Source organism: Carcharodon carcharias, chromosome 8 (genome assembly GCF_017639515.1).
Source record: "Carcharodon carcharias isolate sCarCar2 chromosome 8, sCarCar2.pri, whole genome shotgun sequence".
Taxonomy (NCBI): Eukaryota; Metazoa; Chordata; class Chondrichthyes; order Lamniformes; family Lamnidae; genus Carcharodon; species Carcharodon carcharias.
In genome coordinates, this window is record NC_054474.1 from 102,675,640 (window position 1) to 102,701,308 (window position 25,669).

The 25,669-nt window shown below is 43.8% G+C and overlaps 1 protein-coding gene across 1 annotated transcript in view; it reads right to left on the reverse strand.

Moving 5' to 3' along the window:
- LOC121281476 (ran-binding protein 17-like) overlaps window positions 1–25,669 on the reverse strand; it is a gene marked incomplete at its 5' end in the record, with an annotated part of 1,080,904 nt that overhangs the window by 842,160 nt on the left and 213,075 nt on the right. The window contains one exon of the mRNA XM_041194421.1: window positions 12,176–12,281. Within this exon, the coding sequence (XP_041050355.1) occupies window positions 12,176–12,281 (106 nt within the window). The remainder of the gene's footprint in view (window positions 1–12,175; window positions 12,282–25,669) is intronic.

Consider the following 25,669-nt stretch of genomic DNA (forward strand, 5'->3'; position numbering starts at 1 on the left):
ACCTCACATATAGCTTGTGAAAAATCAAAAGCAGGGGTGAAAAATTCAAAATATTGAAATACATGTCACCCCTGCACATATTAGCTCACATTCTTGCTCCTCTGTAATCCAAACAGGGCTGAACACTTACAGCCCCAGGCATCAGTGGGGGCAGAAAGATAAAGCAGAATTTGACTGGAGATGTAGCAAGCCTAGGAGAGAAAGAATATGTGAGAAATTCCAATCACAGGTCTGTCTCTTCCATGCATGCTACTCCAGCTCCTCCGATCACAGGCCGAAGAAAAGAAGTAGAAAAAGAAAAATGAGTAGGATTGGGGAGCCAGCTGGAAACCCAGTAATGAGGCCGGGAGCAAGCATGGGGGAGCTTCCTGCACCGAGAATGTCTTCATGAGCAGCAGCCAGTAGAGAGAAGTTCCATTCTATTTTAATCTTCCTCTAATCCTGTAGTGCTGTTGTGTGGGAGGCAATGACGAATGAGAAGAGGGTCGAAAATGAGCTTAAATTACTAAAATTTGAAATTAAACAAATTGTCAATTGGAGCCATCAGTTGCACATCATTTCCACTACTCTCTGAGCACTTGAAAAAAAGTTTTAGTTTACTATATAGTTAATATAGCACCTTAACATAGTAAAATGTCCAAATCAGATGTAGTCCAAGCATAATGGGTGCCAAGACTAAGAAGAAGAGATGTAATGACACTGAGAAAGAGGCTGATGGACACAAAAACTTCATCAAACCATGTCTTTTAATCTTACAGTTTGCAAAATTGTGAACAACCTGAATATTCCATGAGAAATAAAAGATTCAATCTCACACATTTATGTACGTACTCTTTGTATTTGGCATTTGTGCTATCTTATCTATCTAAAATAGGAAATGCCAAAAAATAATTCTACACAAATACAGAAGGTAATGTCATTATGAACATATGAGTTATGAGCTGGAGTAGGCCATTCGTCCCCTCGAGCCTGTTCCAGCATTCAATAAGATCGTGGTTAATCTGACCGTTGCCCCAACTCCACATTCCCCAATAACCTTTGATTCTCTTTTTTGTCAAGAATCTATCTATATCTGCTTTAAAAATATTCATTGACCCTGTTTCCAACACTCTCCGGGGAAAAGAGTTCCAAAGACTCTCATGATCTGAGAGAAAAAAAATTGTCCTCACGCCATCTTAAATGGGAGACCCCTTACTTTTAAATTATGTCCCCTAGTTCTAGTCTCCACCACAAGAGGAAACATCCTCTCAGCATCCACCCCGTCAAGTCCCCTCAGGATCTTATAGATTTCAATAAGGTCACCTCTCAATTTTCTAAAATCCAACAGATACAGGCACAGACACAGCCTGTCCAACATTTCCTCTTAAAATAACCCCCCCCCCCCCCACCCCTCATCCCAGGTATCAGTCATGTGAACCTTCTCTGAACTGCTTCTAATGCACTTATATCCTTTCTTAAATAAGGAGATCAAAACTGTACACAGTATTCCACATGTGGTCTCACCAACACCCTGCACAACAGTGGCAATGCCATATACAACTACAGCAATGCCCTGAACAATGGTAGCAAACTACATGACTACATTACCTCACAAAGGAGTTAGTGAAAATGAAGAAGAACTGCGTGAAAACCAAATAGTAGCTCTAACAAAATTCAGCTAGGCAGTTTTTTTTCTCAAAAAGAGCTCTCACGAAAGAAATTATTTTGATCCCTGATGTAAATGCACAAAGTGGGGGAAAAAAGTGGTAAGTGACAAGTGCACCCCACAAGTACCTGGCAACGACCACCTCCAGCAAAAAAGAATCTAACCATCTCTGGTATCACCGTTGCTGAATCTCTCACTATTAACATCCTGGGGCTTATTATTGACCAGAAACTGAACTGGACCAGCCAGACCTCTTGCTGGAGGTGGTCGTTGCCAGGCACTTGTGGGGTGCACATGTCACTTACCACTTTTCCCCCCCATTTTATGCGTTTACATCAGGAACCGAAATAATTTCTTTCTTGAGAGCTCTCTCTGAGAAAAAAAACTGCCTAGCTGAATTTTGTTAGAGCTACTATTTGGTTTTCACGCACTTCTTTTTCATTTTCACTAACTCCTTTGTTAGGTAATGTAGTCACATCGTTCCCTACCATTGTACATGGTGTTGCTGTAGTTGTACACAGCATTGCTACAGTTGTACAGGGTGCTGGTAAGACCACATCTGGAGTAAGGTGTACAGTTTTGCCATATAAATATTATGGCTACAAAAGCAGGTCAGAGGCTGGGAATTCTGCGGGGAGCAACTCTCCTCCTGCCTCCCCAAAGCGAGTCTACCATCTACAAGGCACAGGTTAGGAATGTGATGGAATACTCTCCACTTGCCTGAATGAGTGCAGCTCCAACAACACTCAAGAAGCTCGACAACATCCTAAAGCAGCCCACTTGATTGGCACCCCATCCACAACCTTAAATATTCACTCCCTCCACCACCGATAAACCCGACCAGCAGTCTGTATCATGTACAAGGTGCATCGCAGCAACTCACTAAGGTTGCTTTGACAACACCTTCCAAACCCGTGACCCCGACCACCAAGAAGGACAAGGGCAACAGATGCTTGGGAACATCACTACCTGCATGTTCCCCTCCAAGCCACTCACGTTCCTCACTTGGAACACTGTTGTCATTCCTTCACTGTCGCTGGGTCAAAATCCTGGAATGCTCTTCCTAACAGCACTGTGGGTGTACCTACACAACATTGACTACAGTGGTTCAATAAGGCAGCTCACCACCACCTTCTCAAGGACAGTTAGGGGTGGCTAATAAATGTTTGGTAAATCCTGTGAAGAAATATTAAAAAAATAAGCTTAGTGAGCCACAGGCACAGATAACCTCATGGACGTGCAATAACAGAAAGCGGCTCAAAAAAGGGCAGGATTGGTTATTAAGTATTCCTGGAAACAAGGTGTTCAGGAAAGTGTGAAGAAACCTATACTGAACTTTTTTTTTAAGTTCAGATGTTTGGAACTCCAGTTCCTGACAAACTTCGGAACTCCTGCATATGCGCCGGCCGGGAAATGGCCACACACACGGAGTTCAGTGGTTTGCGTTCGTTAGGCTGCGGACTGGCCCTGTGTCTGCACAGAGGAGAGAGGGCAACGGCACAAAAAGGCAGGTCAGATGATCTAATACGGAGCACCTTCATCAAGGGTGTCCCAGGGAGCAGGACACAGGATGAGGACAGGGAGAGGTCCCAAACCAGGGAGGGGAACAGGGAGAGGTTAAAAAAAACAGTCCCAGACAAGAGATAAAAACCAAGGGACAGAAATAGGTTCCTTAAGTGAAGTTAAAGAAAGGATCAGAGTAATAGGCTTAAAATTCAAGAAAGAGTTGCAGGAAGCAGACTTTAAGCAAAATGGGCATATGGGGAACCCTGAAGATTCAAGAAAGCCGCTGAAGGTTGGTGACTCCATTGGGGCAAAGGTACCGTTTTGGAGCAGTGGTGTTCTGCTTGGCACAGCCAAATATCTGAAATCGTGCTTGGAAGGTGAAGCATGAGTGTACTCGGAGATCCAGTGGAAAGCAATTGCAGAAGGCAAGATTGAAATCATGCGAGGTAAGTCATTGCTAAAGCCGTCCAAATGGGAGCAACTTTTGGAGAGAATTCTAAGGCAAGATTTGCAAATGTGGAATTTGGAAACCCTCATGAGAAAGACGTAATTTCAGTGATATGGGTTGGCTCACAATGTGGCAAACATCTGGGTGAGTTGTTGGGAAATCCACGGACTCTGTTTTGGTCTTATCTGCCATCGATTGTGTAGTGTGGTGTGTCCGACCAAAGTTTGCCTGTTAATTCACATGTACCTCATGCTTACCCTGGATGTTAGAATATAATATAGATATTATAAATGGTTTTATCTTTCTGAATGTGTATAGTAAAGTTTATTTTTGTTTGTTCCAATCCCATGGAATCTTGTGGCTTTATTCACTTAGTAAGCGTCTTGACTGTCAAACTACATCTACTTTAAGCAAAACGTCATTGGTCCCTAACCGCATCAACCCCCGCGTCCCAGGGTCTGGCCAAGGATCATAACAAATGATAGGGAAGTAAAGAAAGGAGGAGGGATTGCAGTTTTGATTAAGGACAGTATTACAATGCAGCAGAGAGAGGATGTCCTACAGGAGTCAAGGACAGAAGCTAGAAAAAATAGAGGAATTAATACATTGCTGGGTGTATTTTATAAGCCACCAATTTGTGAAAGATATAGATGAGCAAATTTGTTTGTGAATTTTAGGAAAGAAGTCGAAGTGGGCCATTCAAGGTTGGGGCCTGTGAGGTTGGAGACCAAGGAGGGAAGATCTCCACAGGAGATGAGGCTGCAGGCGATGGTTTGGTGTTCAGTAGTGAGATCATGGTCCAGGTGTAGTCGGAACAAATGTCGGAGAATTGGCATTTGACCTCTGTCCAGTAGAGGTTGGATCACCAGGCAACAACAGCACCACCCTTGTCAACAGTTTTGATGGCAATGCTACGATTAGACCTGAGAAAATGGAGTGCTGTGAGTTCAGAGGGAGAGAGTGATTGAGGGGAGCACAGAACGTGAGACATATGAACATCTGAATTAGGAGCAGCAGTAGGCCATGCAGCCCCTCCAGCCTGCTCAGCCATTCAATATCATGATTGACCTGACTGTAACCTCAACCCCACATTCCTGCCTACCTCTGATAACCTTTCACCCTTTGTTAATCAAAAATCTATCTGGCTGTGCCTTAGAAATATTCAAAGATTCTGCTTCCACTGCCTTTTCAGGAAGAGAGTTCCAAAGAGTCTCAACCCTCAGAGAAAAATTTTCTCCCCATCTGTCTTAAAAGAGCAACTGCTTATTTTTAAACAGTGACCCCTAGTTTTACGTTCTCTGACAAGAGGAAACATCCTCTCCACACTCATCCTGTCAAGACCCCTCAGGATCCTAAAGCTTTCAGTCAAGTCACTTCTTACTCTTCTAAACTCCAGTAAATTCAAGCCTAACCTGTCCAACCTTTCCTCATAAGACAACCTGCCCATTCCTGGTAATAGTCTAGTAAGCCTTCTCTAAACTGCTTCTAACACATTTATATCTTTCCTTAAATAATGAGACCAGAACTGTACACAGTGCTCCAGATGTGGTCTCACCAGTGCCCTGTACAACTGAAGCATAACCTCCCTATTTTTGTAATCAATTCCCCTCACATTAAATGATAACATTCTATTAGCTTTCCTAATTACTTGTTGTACCTGCATACTAGTCTTTTGTGATTCATACACTTAGACATCCAGATCCCTCTGAATCCCAGAGCTCTGCAATCTCTCACCATTTAGATAATGAGCTTCTTTTTATTCCTCCTGCCAAAATGGACGATTTTACATTTGCCCACATTATAATCCATTTTCCAGATCTTTGTCCACTCACTTAACCTATCTGTCCCTTTGTCACCTCCGTATGTCCTCTTCACAATATACTTTCCTACCTACCTTTGTGTCATCAGCAAATCTAGCAACCATTCCTTCAATCCCTTCATCCAAGTCATGTATATTTATATTAATTGTAAAATTTGTGGCACACTACTTGTTACATCCTGCCAACCAGAAAAAGACTCATTTATGCCAACTCCCTGCTTCCTGTTTGCTAGCCAGTCTTCTATCCATACCAATGTGTTATCCCTTACACCATGAGCTTTTATTTTCCACAATAACCTTTGATGTGGCACTTTATCAAATGCCTTCTGGCAATCTAATTACAGTGTATCCACCGTTCCCCTTTATCCACAGTGCATGTGACCCCTTCAAAGAACTCCATTAAGTTGGTTGAACATGATTTCCCTTTCACAAAACCATGTTGACTCTGCCTGATTGCCTTGAATTTTTCTAAGTGCCCTGCTATAACATCTTTAATAATAGCTTCTAACATTTTCCCTATGATAGATGTTAAGCTAACCGGCCTGTTTTCTGTCTCCCTTCTTTTTTGAATAAAGGAGCTACATTTGCTATTTTCCAATCGAATGGAACCTTCTCTGAATCAAAGGAATTTTGGAAAATTAAAACCAACGCATCAACTATCTCACTAACCACTTCTTCCAAGACCTTAGGGTGAAGTCCATCTGGTCCTGGGGATTTGTCAGCCCGCAGCCCCAACAATTTGTTCAATACCACTTCCCTGGTGGCTGTAATTTTCCTGAGTTCCTCCGTCCCTTCCATTTCCTGATTTGCAGCTATCTCTGGGATGTTACTTGTGTCCTCTATTGTCAAGACCAATGCAAAATACCTGTTTAATTCATCCACCATCTCCCTGCTTTCCATTATCAATTCCCCAAATGAATTTTCTATAGGGAACAACACTCATTTCATCAACTCTTTTCTTATTTAAATATTTATGGAAACTCTTACAATCCGTCTTTATATTACTAGCTAGCTTTCTCTGGTACTCTAATTTTTGCCTCCTTATTAATATTTTTGTCATTCTTTGCTGTTCTTTATATGCTTTTATGTGCAATTATATGCTTTTTCTTTAAGTCTGATGCTGTCTTTAACTTTTTTAGTTAACCATGATTGTGGGGCCTCCCTTTGGAATTTTTCTTTTTCCTTAGATTGTATCTATTCTTGGTGTTCGGAAGATCTCTTCAAATGTCTGTCACTGAACCTCTATTGACCTATCCCTTAACCTCATTTACCAGTTCATTGTGCTAGCTCCACTTTTATGCCCTCTTAATTGTCCTTATTTAAGTTTACAATACTAGTCTTGGATGTACTCATCCCTCACTCAAAATGATTATAAAATTCAATCATATTATGATTGTTGCTATCTAGGGGTGCCTTCATTATGACGTTATCAATTAATCATACCTTGTTGCACAAAACCAGGCCTAGTATAGCCTGCTCTTTGGTTGACTCCAGAACGTACTGTTCTAAGAAACTATCCTGAAAACATTCTATGAACTCCTCATCTATGTTACCTTGGCACATTTAATTTTTTTCCAGTCAATATATAGGTTAAAATCCCCCATGATTATCACCATACAGACAATGTCACACCAGTAGCTCTGAATGAAAGGTTCCAGAGGATATGAGGCCAGGGGGAGGGGTCCACGTGGAGGGAGAATACAGTAAGTCCTAACTTAAAACTGTACTTGCATTGCTGAAAAGTGCAACTTTAAGCAAAACAACTTTAAGCAAATCAGAAATCCCATTAAAACCAAGGTTAAAAGCTTTAGTTAGGTTCTATAGGGCCTTTAGTATCAGAGAAAAACATCAAAACATTATACCCTGAAAGTTGAAATACTCTACATTGCAAAATTCCTATATGGATAAATAAAATAACTTTTCAAATAAAATAAATGTAACAATATAAAAGAAATAGGCTAACTTTCTACTAACCTCCCACACACTGCCTCTCATGCTCACTGAACCTCCCGCTCCCTGACTCTCCTAGTCGTTGTGGACCCACCATCTCGCTGTCAAGCCTCTAGTTCACAGCCTCTGTGCTCCCTGTCCATCTTTCTCGCTGCTGACCCTACAGTTCACAGCCTCTGTTACTCCCTGACCATCTATCTCACTGTCAAGTCTTCAGTTCACAGCCTCTGTTACTCCCTGACCACCTGCCTCGCTGCCGACCCTACAGTTCACAGCCTCTGCCGTTCCCTCATCCTCCCAGTATCGCTGCGGCCCTTTCCTCTTGCCGTACCTCCCATTTCCCACCTCTCCCACTCAATGCTTTTCTTTCCTGAACCCTCGCTGTGAGTGAGGACTCTGGAAATGAGCAGTAAGCGGCAGGAAGAGCAGCTTAAACTTGCATGAGGTGAGCCACAAACTGGAAAGGCAGTAAAAGGGATCATCAGGGACTGGCAGAAGCCATGAACTGGGGGATCAGCAGTGAGCGGGGGTTAGGGAGTTGCAGAGCCCACAAACTGGAGGGTCAGCAGCAAGAGCGGAGGTCAGGAAGTGGCAAAGGCCACACATTGGAGGGTCAGCAGTGAGAAGGGAGGGTCAGGAGGCATCAGAGACTGGTTGAAAATGGCACCGGTCAAGTCATAAGGCCCTATGTCAGAACGGGCGCGAAACAACTTTAAAACAAATCTTGAGATGCTAAATGAGAATACGGGCCCCATTAACTGACCGGTGTTAAAATGAAACACCTTACAACTGGGCGGCTTAAAACAAGAACTTACGGTACTGGAGAGGAGGAAAGGGTCCATTGTGTGGAGGATGATTCCTTTACAAGGAAGTGAGCATGGAAGCAGTGGAGAAAGGTGCTCAGGGTCATAGAGAGCTGGAAATTCATTCAGGTGAGGACATAAGGGAATGAAGCTGAGGCCTTTGCTAAGGGCAGATCATTCAGGGTCAGAGAGGGGAAAGTGAATACACAGCAAAAGGTGAGATTGGAATACAGGATGAGGTTAGAGGGAAATGAAAAGAAAGAAAGAACCGGAGTGATACTGGTACCCATGAGTTGTTAAAGCTGGCGGCCATTCAAATCTGAAAGGAGGAACAAGGCTTTTTGTTAAAACATCAGTTGAGACAAAGGAAGAAATGAAACGTCAAATCAGGGCAGTTTTGAGATATAGTGAGTTGCTGCTGCTGAAGTAAGAAGTTGAGTGCATGCATGTGACAACTGGGTAAGTAAAGAAACAAAAGATGGGTCTAGCGGAGGTGAGAACAGAATGATGAACAGCTTCCACACTCTGCTGCACTCTATTTCCAATTCCTGGTAATTACACAAGTGCAATGGCAGGAATACGCAAATAAGCCATGAATATAGTCACATAGGGTCTCCTCATCTTAGAAAAAGTAACTAAAACTCATCTCAAGAAAATCAGCCTACACATAAAACAGCCAGACATGGCGCACACACTTCCTTGGAGAAAAAACAAATAAAAGCTGTATTTTAGAAATCTATTTGTTTCTTTAACTCATGGGGATCCATCAAGTAAACTCAGATGTAACTGTAACTCATCTTAAAACATCTCTACTTCAATTTCAACAAAAGGAAAATGTTGAATCTGAGAAATTGGTTTTGGCAGGTTTAGATCCTTTCAACGTATTTGTCTGCTTAGTTTTGAAAACTCCAGTCCAGCTATCCAAGTGATATGGCTGGTTGTTAATTATAATCCAGTGAAAAGATGGTGTTTTCTTTGATGCAGCACTAAAATGCTGACGAATAGATTGAAAAACTGACCACCTACCAAATATGCTGACAATTTTCATGTATTTTTAGTCTTATGTGAAAAGATTTGATAAACTTGGGCTTTACAATTTTGAAAAAGGGTAACATTTCCTCTCAAAATGACTTACCAATAATATTTTAGTATTGCTGAAAAAAGAGACATTTTTTGTCGAAGCTTTTCGCCTTGCACGCATCAGGACAATTTGCAAGACCACCGGATGTAAAGGGAACAACAATTTATACTGTATGAGAAGAGAGTGCTAATTGGTTGGCAAGTGGATTCTGATTGGTAGAGGTGTTGCCATGGAGAATTCACCAGTTGATGGTGACTGAGAGTTAACTGCCAAGCATTGCGTGAAATTTAAATCAGACAGCTTGATCATGATTGGTCAAGGGATTGCCCTGAAGAATAACCAGCGAATGGCTGTCACTTACTTTGTATAACTGAAACAGGCGCAGCGCAAACATGTTCTTTCTGTCTGCAAAGAACAGGGCCCTGCGTATGTAGCTTCCAGTACATGCAAATGTATCATCCTGCAAGCCCGACTGACAATCATAAATTGGTTGTCAGCATAATTCTTAGCACACTGAGGATTATTTAGCAAATGTTATCCATTTGCGGTACCACATCTAATGTTGGCCACTGTGCTTTGAGTTTTGCAAGCACGGGCTGATTGGGTATGATCTGTAACTTGTCCGTTGAAAACAGAGGAAGGGGCATGCTGTTTGATACAATCCGCTAGTCTTTGGAATGTACGGCCTACATACTAGCATCACACATAAATTTCCGATATGTGGATTATATGTTTGCTATAATTAAATCTGCAGCTGCATGTAATAATTTCATTGCATGCATAATGGGCTCCATCCTGCGCTCAAATTCACCTTTGAAAAGGAGCAGTCAAATTAACTCCCTTTCCTTGACATACTAATTAAGAAATCTGCCAGGGGGGTCTCTACCATGGTCTACCGCAAGCCTACCTCCACTGGTCAATATACGCGATGGATTCTTGTAGTTCCACGCGCTAAAAGATTGGCCTAATCAGCAACCTAGTAAGTAGGACCCAAGCCATTTGCTCACGATGCAAGCTTGATGCTGAAATAGGGCACAAAGGCATCCTGTGGGATAATAGCTAACCTGATCTTATGATTTCACGCTGTATATTGCAAACTCATGACGAGCCTTAGGCCATCATTCTTGGCCCTGAGAAGTGCTCAAATTATCCTGGAAGGGCAAGGTATCTTAAAAGTCTGAGCAACAGGTGAAGCTAGCTGTTTCATGCTGCTACTATGCTAATAGAGGAGGTGGTGGCATTGTCACTGGACTAGTAATCCAGAGACCCAGGGTAATGCTCTCGATGATTCAAGATCCGAGATGCGAGTAATGATTCGAACCCGGGTTCAAACCCCACCACGGCAGATGAAAATCTGGAATTAAAAAACAATCTGATGATGACCATGAAACCATTGCCAATTGTCGTAAAAACCCATCTGGTTCACTAATGTCCTTTAGGGAAGGCAATCTGCTGTCCTTAACTGGTCTGGCCTACATGTGACCCTAGACCCACAACAATGTGGTTGACTCTTAAAATGTCCTCTGAACATGGGCAATTAGGGATGGGCAATAAATGCTGGCCTAGCCAGTGGACAGCGACGCCCACGAATGAAATAAAGAAAAAAAAAGCAACACGAGCGGTATTCACCACTAACAGGATGCTGCCAACAAGCCAGACATTCTGACTAGCACACAAGTGAGTAATGTGGTGTATGAATTTCAGTGGCAGTGCAATGCTAGGTATTTAGGCTGTACATCCCAAAGACTGGCAGATTGTATTGAACAACATGTCCCTTCTGCTGTTCACAATGGGCAAGTTACAGACCGTACCCAGCCAGCGCTCACACTTGCAAAACTCAAAATACAGTGTCCAACATTAGATGTGATTCCGTGATTGGACAACATTTACTAAATAATCTTCAGTGTGCTAAGAATTACACTGAAAACCAATTTAAGGTTGTCAGTCGGGCTTGTAGCATAGAGCGTTTGCGTGTACCGGAAGCTACATATATTGATTCACAGGGCCCTGTTCTTTGCAGATAGAAAGAACATGTACATACATTGCGCCTTTCTCAGCTATGGCAGCTCAGCTGGTTCGTTCCATGGCGCAATGCCTTGACCAATCAGAGTTAAGCTGCCTGGTTTAAATTTCAAACAATGCTTGGTAGTTAACTATCAACCATCATCACCTGGTGCATTCTCCATGGCAACACCTTTACCAGCGTCCCCTTGCCAACCAATCAGCACTCTCTTTTCATACAGTATAAACTGTTGCTCCCTTTACATTTGGTACACTTGTGGATTGTCCAGATGAGTGCAAGATGAAAAGCTTCAACAAAAAAATCTTTTTTTTCAACAATACTCAAAGTTCTGTACCACCAACGCATATTAATAATATTTACATTTGAGGTTAGGTCACAGCAAGGTCGCACGAAGGGCAAATAAGATTAATTAGTACAAAACTCTCTGGTTTACTTTGGATAATGACCAAAGAATCTTTAACATCCACCAGACCGGCCAGACCTCAAGTGAACATTTCAACTAAAACATGGCACCTTCAATGATATCGCACTCCATCAGTATGACACTAAATTATATTCCTTTCTGTATCCAGTTCTCAAACTTCTGAAGAGAGGTAACACTGATAACAACTAAGTGAGGTACAGTCAGCAGCTGCTGGCAATTGGTAAACATTCCTTGAATCAATGAAATCAGTCATTCTCTTAATTGAAACTGGCATTGGAAATCATCATCAAACATCACACAAAAATCAAAGAAACAAAAAGATCCTCTGAGTTTCTTATCCTTCTATTTGTGAACAAACAGTAACTAGTGACAAAGCTCTTGTCATGTATACTTCATACTATAAGATTCATACCTCATCACAAATTGCATTTCCAAGTGGTTTAAAAATAGCATATTTCAAAAAAACTATGACTTACCGATAAACTATTTCTCCATCCATCGAGTCTTGTTCATCAGTACAAGTAAAAGTTAATCTGCCTCCAATTACAGCACCAACTATATACACCAACCAAGCCAAGCGACCTGAGGATATATAAAAAAACAAATGCTCAATCCCTCAATATTATAAAGGATATTACCATAAAATTATTAAATACATTAAAAGGCTCTTTAACTACAAGGCCCAGACTGATCAACTGGACAACCATAGCTCTGACAGGCAACATATTTGGCGCAACTTATTTAGCTTCAATGGAATATGCCAAATTAAGACATCAGAGGCCTGACTAAAATTGAAAGCCTGGTCTTCAGCAAGCTGAAAACTTTAAGGTCCAGCACACTGCACCATTGTTAACTGGTTGGGTCCAATAAGAGAAAACTCATATGCAATTAATTTAAGTTCAGCTAACTTGAATGTATTATGGTTCAGTATCTTCAGCCTCAGATCAGTTCAGTTGCAAACTTTTTTTGGATTGCTCACTTTTTTGAAATGCATAAGGTGCTTTGCTCAGTAATCAACCGTATTTTTGACCTAGTCGATATCAAAAAGTTACTCGATGTGTATTACTTTTCAATGTAATAAGAATATTTTTTAGACTGATTTGAGTTGTCAAGAGATTCTACAGCAACCTTCCACAATTCAAGCTATCAATGGAAACACTTTGACATCCTCAATCGAGAAGAAAACATCAGCCACAAGTATCTCTAGGTAAACTTCAAATATACCTAAAATAGGAGTTTAGCTTATATAGTGCCTTACTAAGTCCACAATGGCCAAAATGCTTCATAACCAAGTAATCACTTATGATGTGTTATGAGTATTGCTATGTAGGTATATCCAGTAATCATTTTACACACAAGGTTCCCCAAAATGATAAAGAAGATGAATGGACAATTCATTTATTTCTAGTGGTGTTTTTGAGGGGGGAATTCTGGCCAGGATACCTGAACAGGCAAGACCTCAGTCTAACGTCACATTGATAATACAGCACCTTTTGGAATTCAGTATTGTACTGGGTTAGATGGTCAGGACCAGAAGTGGAACATGAACCCCTGACTTTTCACACATGCAAGAGACTAGCTATAAAACCAAGTAAGGTAGAACTTGTAGTGAATTAAACATCAAAATGAAAGCAAAATACTGCACATGCAGTAGTTCTAAAGAAGAGTCATATTCGACTTGAAACATTAACTCTATTTCTCTCATCACAGATGCTGCCAGAACTGAGTATTTCCGGTACTTTGTTTTTTTTATAAGGTAGAACTTGCATTTATATGGCAATATTCTAGATACCCTAAACCACTTCACCGCTAATCAATTATTTTTGAAATGTGATAATTGCTCTAATGCACAGCAACCAATTTGGCACAGGAAGATCCCATAAAATTTGGTATGACAACTGACCACATCATATATTTTGGTAATATTATTTGACGGTTAGATGTTAGCAAGGACACCGTGAGAGCTCTCTTGCTGTTATTCAATTGACCTGAGAGGTAAGATTGAGCCTGGTGTTGGGTTCCTCCAACATGAAGAAGGAACCCAACACTGTATATTTTAAAACTTTACCCTTATTACTAGTTCTTATTTTAAATCTGGACTTTTCTGATGGCTCATCCTCCATCAGGAAATTATCCTTAGCCGTCTTCAGAACAAAATAATTCTCTTATCAGCTTTGGGAATGTCACAGCTGTTTATGCCTTAGGAGCCCCTAACAGACCACCTGGGACTGTATGGACCAATTTCAAAGGGATCTACAGGAATGCCATTTACATTTGATAAGCCAACATTGCTAGGGGAATCAGTTGGTCTGTTGAGACAATGGCTTCCTAAACGCCAGACCCTCAACACGAATGGCACCCCTTTCAACCTATAATGGCTGAGACATTATCAATCCTGAAAACAAAGCCATTTCTACATGCTGGATAAACATCCTTTATTGAAGTCACTGTGCAGAAGGAAGGTCACATAACCCAAGACTCTGGCCTTTTGAGCAGTTTAGTATTACCTTTCTGAGCTGTGAAGCCAGACTGCTGTTTAACATCCAACTGGCAGGCCACACAGAAGCAAACACTGCTCAGGTTAGACCACTGGCCCATCTAACCTGACTCTACTAGAAGATTTCATAGCATCACCTACAGAGCTGACACAATCTCTGCATGCCTACTTCATCTTGTGACATCATAACCACCTGAAAAGTGAACTTTAAAACACCAATCTCCAGCCAGCCAACCATCAAGTGCCTACGTGAAAGGCTGCCTCATTAGACTCTGACTTTGGGACTCTGGAACTCCCATGAACCAATATTCAGGCTTTGCTGTGGTCCTTGTACAGTAAACCTCCTTTTCTCTAGCCCCCTTTACTGTGTGAATGCAGAGTGGAAAGTTGTGAACACTCCTTTTCACAGGTTTTTGAATGTGCAAAATAAATTAGCCTTCTTGAGTCCTAAGTCAAATTTGCTGTGAGGTTATTAGTGAAATTGGATCACACAAAAACCTAGGGGTTGGGAAAATACACCACCACTTATTCTTTAAAACAAATTCAAAACACCTTCCATTTACAGACAGGTAGTAAGAGGAAAACAGTGCTGCGTGAATTACCACCTCCTGTCCAAAACACTTGGGTTAATATCATATCTGAAAGATGGCACTTCTGACAGCAGCACTCCCTCAGAACTGCACTAGATTACGTGTTCAAGTCTCTGAAGTTGGACTTAAATCCACAATCTTCGGACTCAGAGATAAGAATAACACCACTAAACCAATACCGAAACCTGAAAGCTAATTAAAAGTACAAAAATAGAGAATGGAAGAGTGCTCACTCATGTGCACTTATTCTTCCATGTAGACCAAAATTCCAACTGGAATGCATGCCTTTCTTGACAGCACTTTCAAGAATCTCACAGATTCAAACAAGGAGGATAGCTTAGCAAAGCTACGACACCATTTGTTTCGTTCTTCTAGACATAATGCAAGAGAGATTGCCTTTTGCTCGATAGGTGATCTTTCTCTATCTCTCTACTGAGCTTATTTATCAATAAAACTATGGCTAGCCTTTCACCAAAGATCACATTATGCCTGTAGACTTGTTCTCCTTCCTGTAGTTAAAATCAGTTGGTAATGGCCAAGTTAGCTGAGCCACACAGACCAGGAGTTTTGGGGTTCAATTTTCAATCTGTGCCACATTAGCTCATTTTAGCCTAGATGGCAGGTGGGTGCTGCAATTGATCTCTGCTCCTCTGAGTTCAGAAGGAGAAAAATCAGACGAATCAATGCTCCAGATCTCAATCCAAAATTCCTTGCTGGGAAGTTCACACATATGGACATTAGGCAAGTGATGTGATTTCCCCCACACCATGGTCAAAATTGACTGCCCAAGCTCATAGGGAAACTCTGATCACTTAGGTGAGGTACTGCTGGGCATCAGAAGCAGCGCTGCAGTGCTGCTTTATGCTGCATTAGAGTGCTTCAGCTGGAGTTTGGTGAGTGAGGGAGTTCAGTAAAAAGGGAAAGAGGTGATCCTTTAATTTTATATCTTTCCTCAGCCTCCAGTAGCTGGCTTTTACTTTGCTACAGATGATGCCCATAAAGCAGCAAGAGTTCAGAGAGAGAGAGAGACAAGGAGTTTACAGATAAAATCTAACAGGTGTCCCATAAGTTCTTAGGTTGTTAAGAATAGGACTGGATGCTGGTGGATGGTGAGTACGGAACCTTAATTTTTAAAAAAAATTTTCATAAAAATCTCATTTTGTTGTAGTTAGCATTTAACTGATATCTACAGTTTAAATTCTAAAGTTCCCAGCCTTAAGCAGGGGTTTAACAAGGTCTCCACTGGATGAGCAGTTGGGTTTAGTTAATTAAAGAAGCAGCTGAAATTGGTTCCTCTATAACTGGGTCAGCTATCCTTTGTCTTAGAAGCATATAAAGCCAGCCAACTTAGTGCGACTTAGAATAGCATGGAAGGGAGTTTGGGGAGGAAGCAAAAGAGGTTCTTCTTGCTTTTGCTTTAGGCATTTGATAATGTGAGAGGTGCGGCGGCCTTAAAGAGTGAGGGGAACCATGCCAAAGATCAGAGCGGGACCCAGTGCAAGAGAAGTGGTAGTCTTGGTATTTTTACTGTCCTTAATATTCCTTAAATTAGAGGAATTAAAAGTAAAGGGAGTAATTTAAGTTTCAGTCATGATAGGGCAGCTCAACCACATGGAATGCTCATCTTGTGCAATGTGAGAAGTCAGGGGCACTTCCAGTGTCTAGAGTGACCACGTGTGCAGCAAGTGCCTCCAGCTGCAGCTACTCAAAATCCACGTTTCAGAGCTGGAGCTGGAGCTTCAGCTGCAGCTGGAGTCACTGCGGAGCATTCGCAAGGATAAGATCTTTATGGACAGCGTATACAGTGAGGTGGTCACACCAAAGGTAAAGAGTACACAGGAAGAAAGGGAATGGGTGATTGCTAGACAGTAAAAACACAAGGCAGGTAGTGCAGGAGTCCCCTAGGTCCATCTTCCTCTGCAATAGATTTTCCATTTTTGATACTACTGAGCAGTTGGTTTCTCCGGGGAATGCAGTAAGATCCAAGTCCGTGGTACCATGAGTGGCTCAGCTACACAGGGTGGGGAGAAAAAAAAATGGGAGAGCAATAGTGGTAGGGGATTCTATCTTACGGGGAACAGATAGACATTTCTGTGGTCACAGACGTGACACCAGGATGGTATATAGCCTCCCTGGTTCTAGGCTTCAGGATGTCACTGAGCAGCTGCAGGACTTTCTGAAGCGGGTGGGTGAACAGCCAGAAGTCGTGGTCCATATCGGTACTAATGAAATAGATAAAAAGAGGATCAGGTCCTGAAAGCAGAACATAGGGAGCTAGGAAATAAATTAAAAAGCAGGACCTCAAAGGTAGTCATCTCAGGATTACTCCCAGTGCAAGATCTGGAATAGGAGAACAGACCAGATGAATACGTGGCTGGAGGGATGGGTGTAGGAGAGACGGAATTAGATTCTTGAGGCATTAGGACCAATTCTGGAAAAGATGGGACTTATACAAGCTGGACGGGTTGCAGCCCAGCAGGACTGAGACCAATGTCCTTGCAGAGCTTCCGCTAGTACTGTGGGGCAGGGTTTAAACTAGAGTGGCAGGGGGATAGGAACCGGAGCGGGGAGACACAAGAGAGGGAAACAAAGATAGGAATGAAAGACATAAAAGTACAAAATAAGTGAAAGGCAAAGGAAGCAAGGGCCAACAGCAAATAGGGCCATAGTACAAAAAGATGTGTACAAATGCTAAAAAGACAAGTCTAAAGGCACTGTATCTGAATGCATGGAGTACTTGCAATAAGGTAGACAAATTAACAGCATAAATAGATGTAAATGGATACAATATGATTGCGAATAAGGAGACATGGCTGCAGGATAACCAAGGCTGGGAACTTAATGGGAAGACAGTGGCTTGGTAGTAATATCACTGGACTAGTAATCCAGAGACCCAGGCTAATGCTCTGGAGACATGGGGTCAAATCTCACCACTGCAGCTCGTGGAATTTGAATTTGCTTAATAAATCTGGAATATAAAAATGAGTTCTCAATAATGGTGACCATCAAACTATCATCAATGGTTTTAAAAACCCATCTGGTTCACTATTGTCCTTCAGGGAAGGAAATCTGCCATCCTTTCCTGGTCTGGTCTACATGTGAGACTCCAGACCCACCACAATGTGGTTGACTCTTAACTGCCCTCTGAAATGACCTAACAAGGTCAGTTCAAGGGCAATTAGGGATGGGCATCAAATGCTGGCTTTGTCAGCAACATCCACATCCCATGAAAGAATAAAAGGATAAAAAACTATCCAAGGGTATTTGATAGTTAGAAAGGACAGGCAAAAGGGAAAAGGAGGTGGCGTGGCGTTGTTAGTTAAGGATGAAATCAGTGCAATAGAGAGAAAGGACATTGGCTCAGAAAATCCCGATGTAGAATCAGTCTGAGTAGAGCTAAGAGGCAGCAAGGGGTGGAACACATTAGTGGGAGTTGTCCATAGGCCTCCAAACAGTAGTGGTAAGGTAGGGGATGGCATTATACAGGAAATTAAAGATGCATGTAACAAGGGTGCTACAGTAATCATGGGTGACTTTAATCAGCATATAGGCTAGGCAAACCAAATTAGCAATAATACTGTGGCAGATGAATTACTAGAGTGCAAGATTTTTTTTTAAGGCCAGTGCATCAAGGAAGCAAATAGGGAACAAGCTATCCCAGATTTTTTATTGTGCAAAGAGAAGGAGTTTAATAATAACCTTGTTGTGCAGGGTCCTTCAGGGACAGTGACCATAACATGATAGACTTCTTCATTAGAATGGAAAGTCAAGTAGTCCAATCCCAAACCATGGTCCTAAATCTAAACGAAAGAAACTACGAAGGTATGAGGGGTGAGTTGGTCACGATAGATTGGGGAACTTCATTGAAAGGCACAACTGTGGATAGGCAATGGCTAATACTTAATGAACGATCGCATGGAATGCAACAAGTTATACATTCTTTTCTGGCACAAAAACACAACAGGAAAAGTGGCCCAACCGTGGCTAACAAAATAAATTAACAATAGTGTTAGGCCCAAACAGGAGTGATATAAAGTTGCTAGAAAAAGTAGCAAGCCTGAGCATTGGGAGCAGTTTAAAATTCAGCAAAGGACGACCAAGAGGCTGATTAAGAGGAGAAAAATAGAGTATGAGAGTAAACTTGCAAGGAACATAAAAGCGGACTGTAAAAGCTTCTATAAGTATGTAAAAAGAAAAAGATTTGTGAAGACAAATGAGGGTCCCTTACAGTCTGAAATGGGACAATTTATAATAGAGAACAAGGAAATGGCAGAGCAATTAAACTACTACTTTTGTTCTGTCTTCATGGAGGGAGACACACATAACTTCCCAGAAGTATCAGGGAACCAAAGATCTAGCGGGAAGGAGGAATTGAAGGAAATTAGTATTCCTAAATAAAAGTGCAGGAGAAATTAATGGGACTGAAACCCAACAAAGCTCCAGGATCTGTTAATCTACATGCCAGGCTAGTTAAGGAGGTGGCCACAGAAATAATGGATGCACTGGTTTCACCTTCCAAAATTCTATAGATTCTGGAACAGTCCTGGCAGATTGGAGGGTGGCAAATTTAAAACCAATATTTAAAAAGGAGGGAGGGAATAAACCGGGAATTATAGACCGGTTAACCTAACATCAGTGGTAGGGAAAATGCTAGAGTCTATCATAAAGGATGTGATAACAAGACACTTAGAAAATATCAATGGAACTAGACAAAGTCAACGTGGATTTATGAAGGGGAAATCATGTTTGACAAACCACTGGAGTTTTTTTGAGGAGGTATCTAGCAGAATAGAAAAGGGAGAACCAGTGGCTGTGGTGTATTTGGATTTTCAGAAAGTTTTTGATAAAGTCCCACATAAGAGCTTAGTGTGCAAATTTTAGCACATGGGATTGGGGGGATAATATATTGGCCTGGATTGAGAATTGGGTACCAGACAGGAAACAGAGAGTAGGAATAAATAGGTCTGGTTCGGAGTGGCAGGTGGTGACTAGTGAGGTACCACATGGATCAGTGCTTGGGCCCCAGCTATTCACAATATATGTCAATGATTTGGATGAGGGAACCAAATGTAATATTTCCACGTTTGCTGATGACACAAAACTAGGTGCAAACGTAAGTGGTCAGGAGGATGTTAAGAGGCTTCACGACGATTTAGATAAGTTGAGTGAGTGGGAGAATACATGGCACATGCAGTACAACGTGGGTAAGTGTGAAGTTATCTATTTCGGTAGAAAAAACTGAGTAGCATAGTTTATTTAAAGTGCGATGGATTGGGAAATGTTGATTTACAAAGGGGCCTGGGTGCCCTTGTACAACAGTCACTAAAAGCAAGCACGCAGGTGCAGCAAGCAATTGGCCTTCATTGCGAGAGGATTTGCGTACAGGAGCAAGGATGTCTTACTGCAGCTGTTCAGGGCCCTGGTGAACCACACCTGGAGTGCTGTATGCGGTTTTGGTCTCCTAACCTAAGAAAGGATATACTTACCATAGAGGGAGTGCAGCGAAAGTTCACCAGACTGATTCCTGGGATGGCAGGATGTAATATAAGGGGTTAACATGGTGTCCCAATACATGCAAGATTGGATCCAGGCACCAGTCGACCTAGAACACAAGACGTTGCTAAGAGACTTCCTGTTATCTACTGAAGGGAGTCGGAGCCGAAACCGCATGGGAACAATGCCCAGTACTAAACAATGTGTTGGACGAGTGCCCAACGCGGACTCAGTGAACTCGGCAAGTAGCGCATATATAAGCCTGGAAAGTCCCCAGTTCGGGGAGTCTGCTCCGGGTTAAGCTAATCGCCGAGCGTGGGTCACAGGCGGCACCTCCGCAGAACTGACGGCTCCCAGTTCCAGTAATTCGTAGAGTAAGTATATAGCCAATTATGCCAGACCCGTTGTGAGTATCGGACCTGGTTTCTATCCTATGTAGGCTAGGTAGGAAACAAGCAAAATAAAATAATATTATCCTAGCAAGCTAGTCTCCTGTTCTTTGTTTCCGCATCAAACTACCCGCCTGCGAACCTGATCCTCATAATTTCTTAGAACATTTTGGCGTAGTCGGCAGGATCAATCGCAATTGAGGAGGGATTTTGATGCGAAACAATGTTTGGGAAAAGGAATAAGAAACCAGAAGGGCAGGCCGAGGCGGTTGCGGTCCCAGGATGGCAAGGGCCGTGGCATAGTGTAGCGGCCTGTTTGCGGAAGGGTGGGGGGCGACCGGAAAACTGGGAGGCCGAAGGCGTAGGAACCACCCCAGGGTCGCTGCTGTCCACCCTTGAGAAAATCCCGGTCCCCTCAAGGAACCCCTTGCCAGGGATCCAGAGGCGGATGTGGGCTTGTGCGGCGGCTTGTAAGCAGCAGTCTGACAGGCGTCAGAAGTTGGAGGCTGAAATAGCAACCCTTAAGCATGAGCAGGGGCTCAGTAGCGGGGATGCCTCCGTGTTAAGACAAGAAATTATAAAACTAAAGGCAGAAATAACAGCACTAACGGAATTAGCAGGGCGGGCGATCACACATTTGTCGTCTAGTAAGCGGAAGAGTGAGCGAAAGCGCCCGCGATCCGTGAACCCCACTCAAATAAGGGCGTTTGTGGCGCAGCTAAATAATGGGGACGGCTGGGATATTGACCACTGGGACGGGAATATATGGGGGGATTCGGATGATCAATACGAAGATGAGCTGCCACCCCAGGTGCGAGCGAATCCGGTCGTCCGGAGAAAACAGGTTCAGAGACGGCCTCCTGTTAGGTTTGAAGTGTTGTTGGATGATGAGGGAAATCCCCAACGAAACGAGCGAGGCGAGCCGATCCATCATGAGATCCCTCAGTTGCAACCTCCTCCGGAGTTCTCCGAGCTAACGGAGGACTTTACTACGGAGGAAGTATTATACATTACTCAAAAGACTCGCCGAAATCCTGGGGAGCCCATTGAATTGTGGTTGGTGAGGCTTTTGGAAGAAGGAGGACAGCAAGTCCAGGTAGATTTTCAAGATGCGCCCAAATTCGGGGGATTGGCCAAAGATGCGGCAATAGACCTGGCATATAGACGACAGGCCAAAGATATGGTAGGGGAAAGGGGTACGGGGACTCTATTCGGGATGTACGCCCGAGCGGTAGCAGAACAATACCCGTTCCCGTCTGACTGGCCACCCTTGGAAGGAATGTGGACCACGATTAAGGAAGGGATACAGAGATTGACCCGACTATGTGTACGAGATGCCTTGTTGTTAGAAGTCTTGGATGAGATAGAAAATGTCAATGTGAGCAAACAAGCCAGGGATCACCTGGTAAAGACGGCTCCCCCACATTATAAGCCGTTGCTACTTACCATAATGCTGAGTGGCAAGGGAGAAACGTTGGGGGAGGCTCGGAGTATGATGCGGGAGATGGGAGGATTGGGAGACTGGGGGGTGCAAGGCCGGGGTAATAATGGGACTAGGGAGGGACGTCGCTCGGAAACTCGGGGTGACTCTAGATTCAACCCCAATCAAGGAGGCAACCCCGGACCCTCCCGCCGAGCCCTATGGCAAGCGCTGATGCAAGCACAAGTCCCGGTTGCGGACATTGATGGGAGGCCCACGAGAGAGCTGCAAGAAATGTGTAAACGAAAGGGACTTAAAGTGTCCAGGGTAGAAACCGAGGCCCGTGAACCACGGGTAACGGCAGAGGAATTGGTAGAACTATTAATACAGAAATGTCAGTTCAGGGAGACGGGGAACGTTACCTCAGATAGAGGGAGGACTCCCACTCGACCGCAATGGGAGTCCTCCGAGGAGGAGGAAGGAGAGGTGACAACCCCTTACAGAGAATGTTGCAAGGTGGACCGGCGCACTCGCAATGCGAATAAGAAGGGGAAGAATAAGAGAGGAAGAGGTGCTAAACGCCTGTACCCGGCGTTGTCAGAAGAGGATGAGTGGGAGGACCAATAGGGATTGGGCCAAGCCCCGAAGATTTGCCCACAAACGAGCCAATGGTCGGCCGATGACATCAGACCACATGTGGCGGTGACCATTTATTGGCGCAAATCTGTTCAGACGGTTATGGCTCTAGTGGACACGGGGGCGGAGGCCACCCTAATCCATGGAACTCCCCATAAGTTTAAAGGAACCCCAGTCACATTAGTGGGATTGGGAGGAAATTTGATAGAAGGAAAAATGGTGCAATTACCCTTAAGAATAGGGGCAATGCCGATTAGGACCCATTCTGTAATCATAACACCGGTCCGCGAGTGGATCCTAGGAATGGACGTGCTGGCAGGGCTAACCCTATACCTGCGACACGGTAAATTTGAATTTGGAACCTTAATACATTGTCGCACGGTATTGGTGGGAAAGGTGAAAATGGACCCCTTTCCCATCCCAATAGCCGAAAAGGTGATCAGCCTACGACGGTATAGAATTCCCGGTGGACACAAAGAGATCTCCGCCACCATTAAGGATTACTTAGAAGCGGGGGTATTAAAAACGTGTACGACTGCTTGGAATAACCCGTTGTGGCCGGTCCATAAGGCTAATGGATCCTGGCGGATGACGGTGGACTATCGGCAATTGAACCGCCACACCCCTGCCCTGACGGCGGCGGTACCTGACGCCGTTACCATTATAGGACGAATACAACATCACCCTGGTACTTGGTACGGGGTGATCGATTTAGCTAATGCCTTTTTTACTATCCCAATCCCCGAAGATAGACAGGAACAGTTTGCCTTCACGTGGGAAGGTAGACAGTTCACATTCACACGGTTGCCTCAAGGCTATCTGCACAGCCCCACTCTATGTCATAGGATAGTGGCGGAACATTTGGCAAGGTTCGAAGTGCCGGACCACGTAATGGTCTCCCACTACATTGACGATATAATGATACAAGGTAGTGGGCAGGCCCAGATACAAACACTGTTGGACGCATTAGTCCAACACATGAAGGGGTACGGATGGGAAATCAACCCGGCAAAGATACAAGGGCCTTCCCAGACTGTGAAGTTCCTGGGGATAATTTGGAATAAAGGGGAACGAGAAGTTACCGAGAAGGCCAGGGATAAAATTCAGGCCTTCGCAGTTCCTCACACGCAAAAGGACGTACAGCAATTTATTGGACTATTTGGCTTTTGGAGGCAACATATACCACATTTGGGACAGATACTGAGACCATTATACCAAATTACCAGGAAGAAGGCAGAGTTTGAATGGACTAACAACCATCAACTCGCCTTCGAGATGGCCAAACAAGCGATACAGCAGGCTGTATCCCTAGGAAAAATACAGTCAGGACCGGTCGAATTGCAGGTTTCGGCACAGGGAGACTATGCAAATTGGAGTCTATGGCAAAAACAAGGACGCGTAAGGAAGCCGTTGGGGTTTTGGTCTCGTAAACTACCCCCGGCGGGGGAGAGGTACACCCCCTTTGAGAAACAACTGTTGTCCTGCTACTGGAGCTTGGTGGAAACCGAGGCCCTGACAGCAGGGCACGAAGTAATTATGAGAACGGCTATACCCATTCTCCCGTGGGTAATGAGTGATCCCACTACACATAGGATAGGGACGGCCCAAGAAAGTAGTATCATCAAATGGAAATGGTATATGTCAGAAAGGGTGAAGACTGGGCAGAAGGGGGTGTCAGTCTTACATGAGCAAGTGGCGGAGGCCCCTGAGGGAGGGGAAGTGAGATTCGAGGTGATTGAATACACAGAATCACCTGTGAAACTTGGGAAAAGGTACGATGAGCTGACGCCGGAAGAGCAAGCCACTGCTTGGTTCGTGGACGGCTCAGCTCAATGGAAGTCAGGACGGCGTAGGTGGAAGGCCGCTGCGTATAATCCAAAGCAAGGGATTACATTGGAAGAATTGGGAGAGGGTAAGAGCAGCCAGTGGGCCGAGCTCAAGGCGGTGCATATGGTAATCATGCAGGCCGGAATTATTGGGGTACACCTATTTTCCGATTCATGGTCAGTAGTTAACGGGATGACTCAGTGGATGCCCACATGGCAGGCCAATCAGTGGATGATCCAAAGTCGGGAAGTATGGGGTAGGCCGCTGTGGGAGGAAATTTGGGAGAAGGCCCAGCATTTAAGGATATTTATCACACACGTGGACGCCCACACGTCCCGAAATGACGCAGAAGCCCTCCATAACCGATATGTTGACGGCATAGTTCGAGCTATGGTAATACAGAGGGACACCTCGGTGGATCTAGCCAGATGGGCACACCAAAAGGCTGGGCATTGGGGGGTACAAGGGACTCTACAATGGGCCCGGGATCGGGGTATAGACCTGCTGGTAGACGATGTAAAAACCGCAGTGAATCAGTGTGAGCAATGCCAACACCAAAGACAGGGAGTGCCCCAGCATATGATGGGGCACATTCACCGAGGAGAAGGCCCCGGCCAAAGCTGGCAGATGGACTTCGTGGGCCCATTGCCCACGTCCCAGGGATGCAGGCACATTTGCACAGCGGTGGACACCATGTCTGGGGTCCTGGTGACCCATCCTTGTCGCCATAATAATCAGCAGGCAACCCTGCGATGTTTAGATATGATAGAACAATTCTACGGGATGCCTATGCAGGTCCAGAGCGACAATGGTTCGCACTTTACGGGAGGGCGGATAAAGCAATGGTGCAACGATAATCATGTCGAATGGATATACCATGTGCCGTATCATCCGCAAGCAGCAGGACTGATTGAACGGATGAATGGGATCTTGAAGTCCTCTCTTCGGAAGGCGGGGGGGGCGAATGATTTGACAAATTGGAAAAAGAACCTCATCCGAGTTGTAAAACAAATTAACAATCGTCCATTGGGGAATGGAGTTACACCCTTAAATAGGATGATAAAGGTATGTGACACGCCCGAGGCGCGTCCCATTAAAATGTGGAAATTCGATGCGGA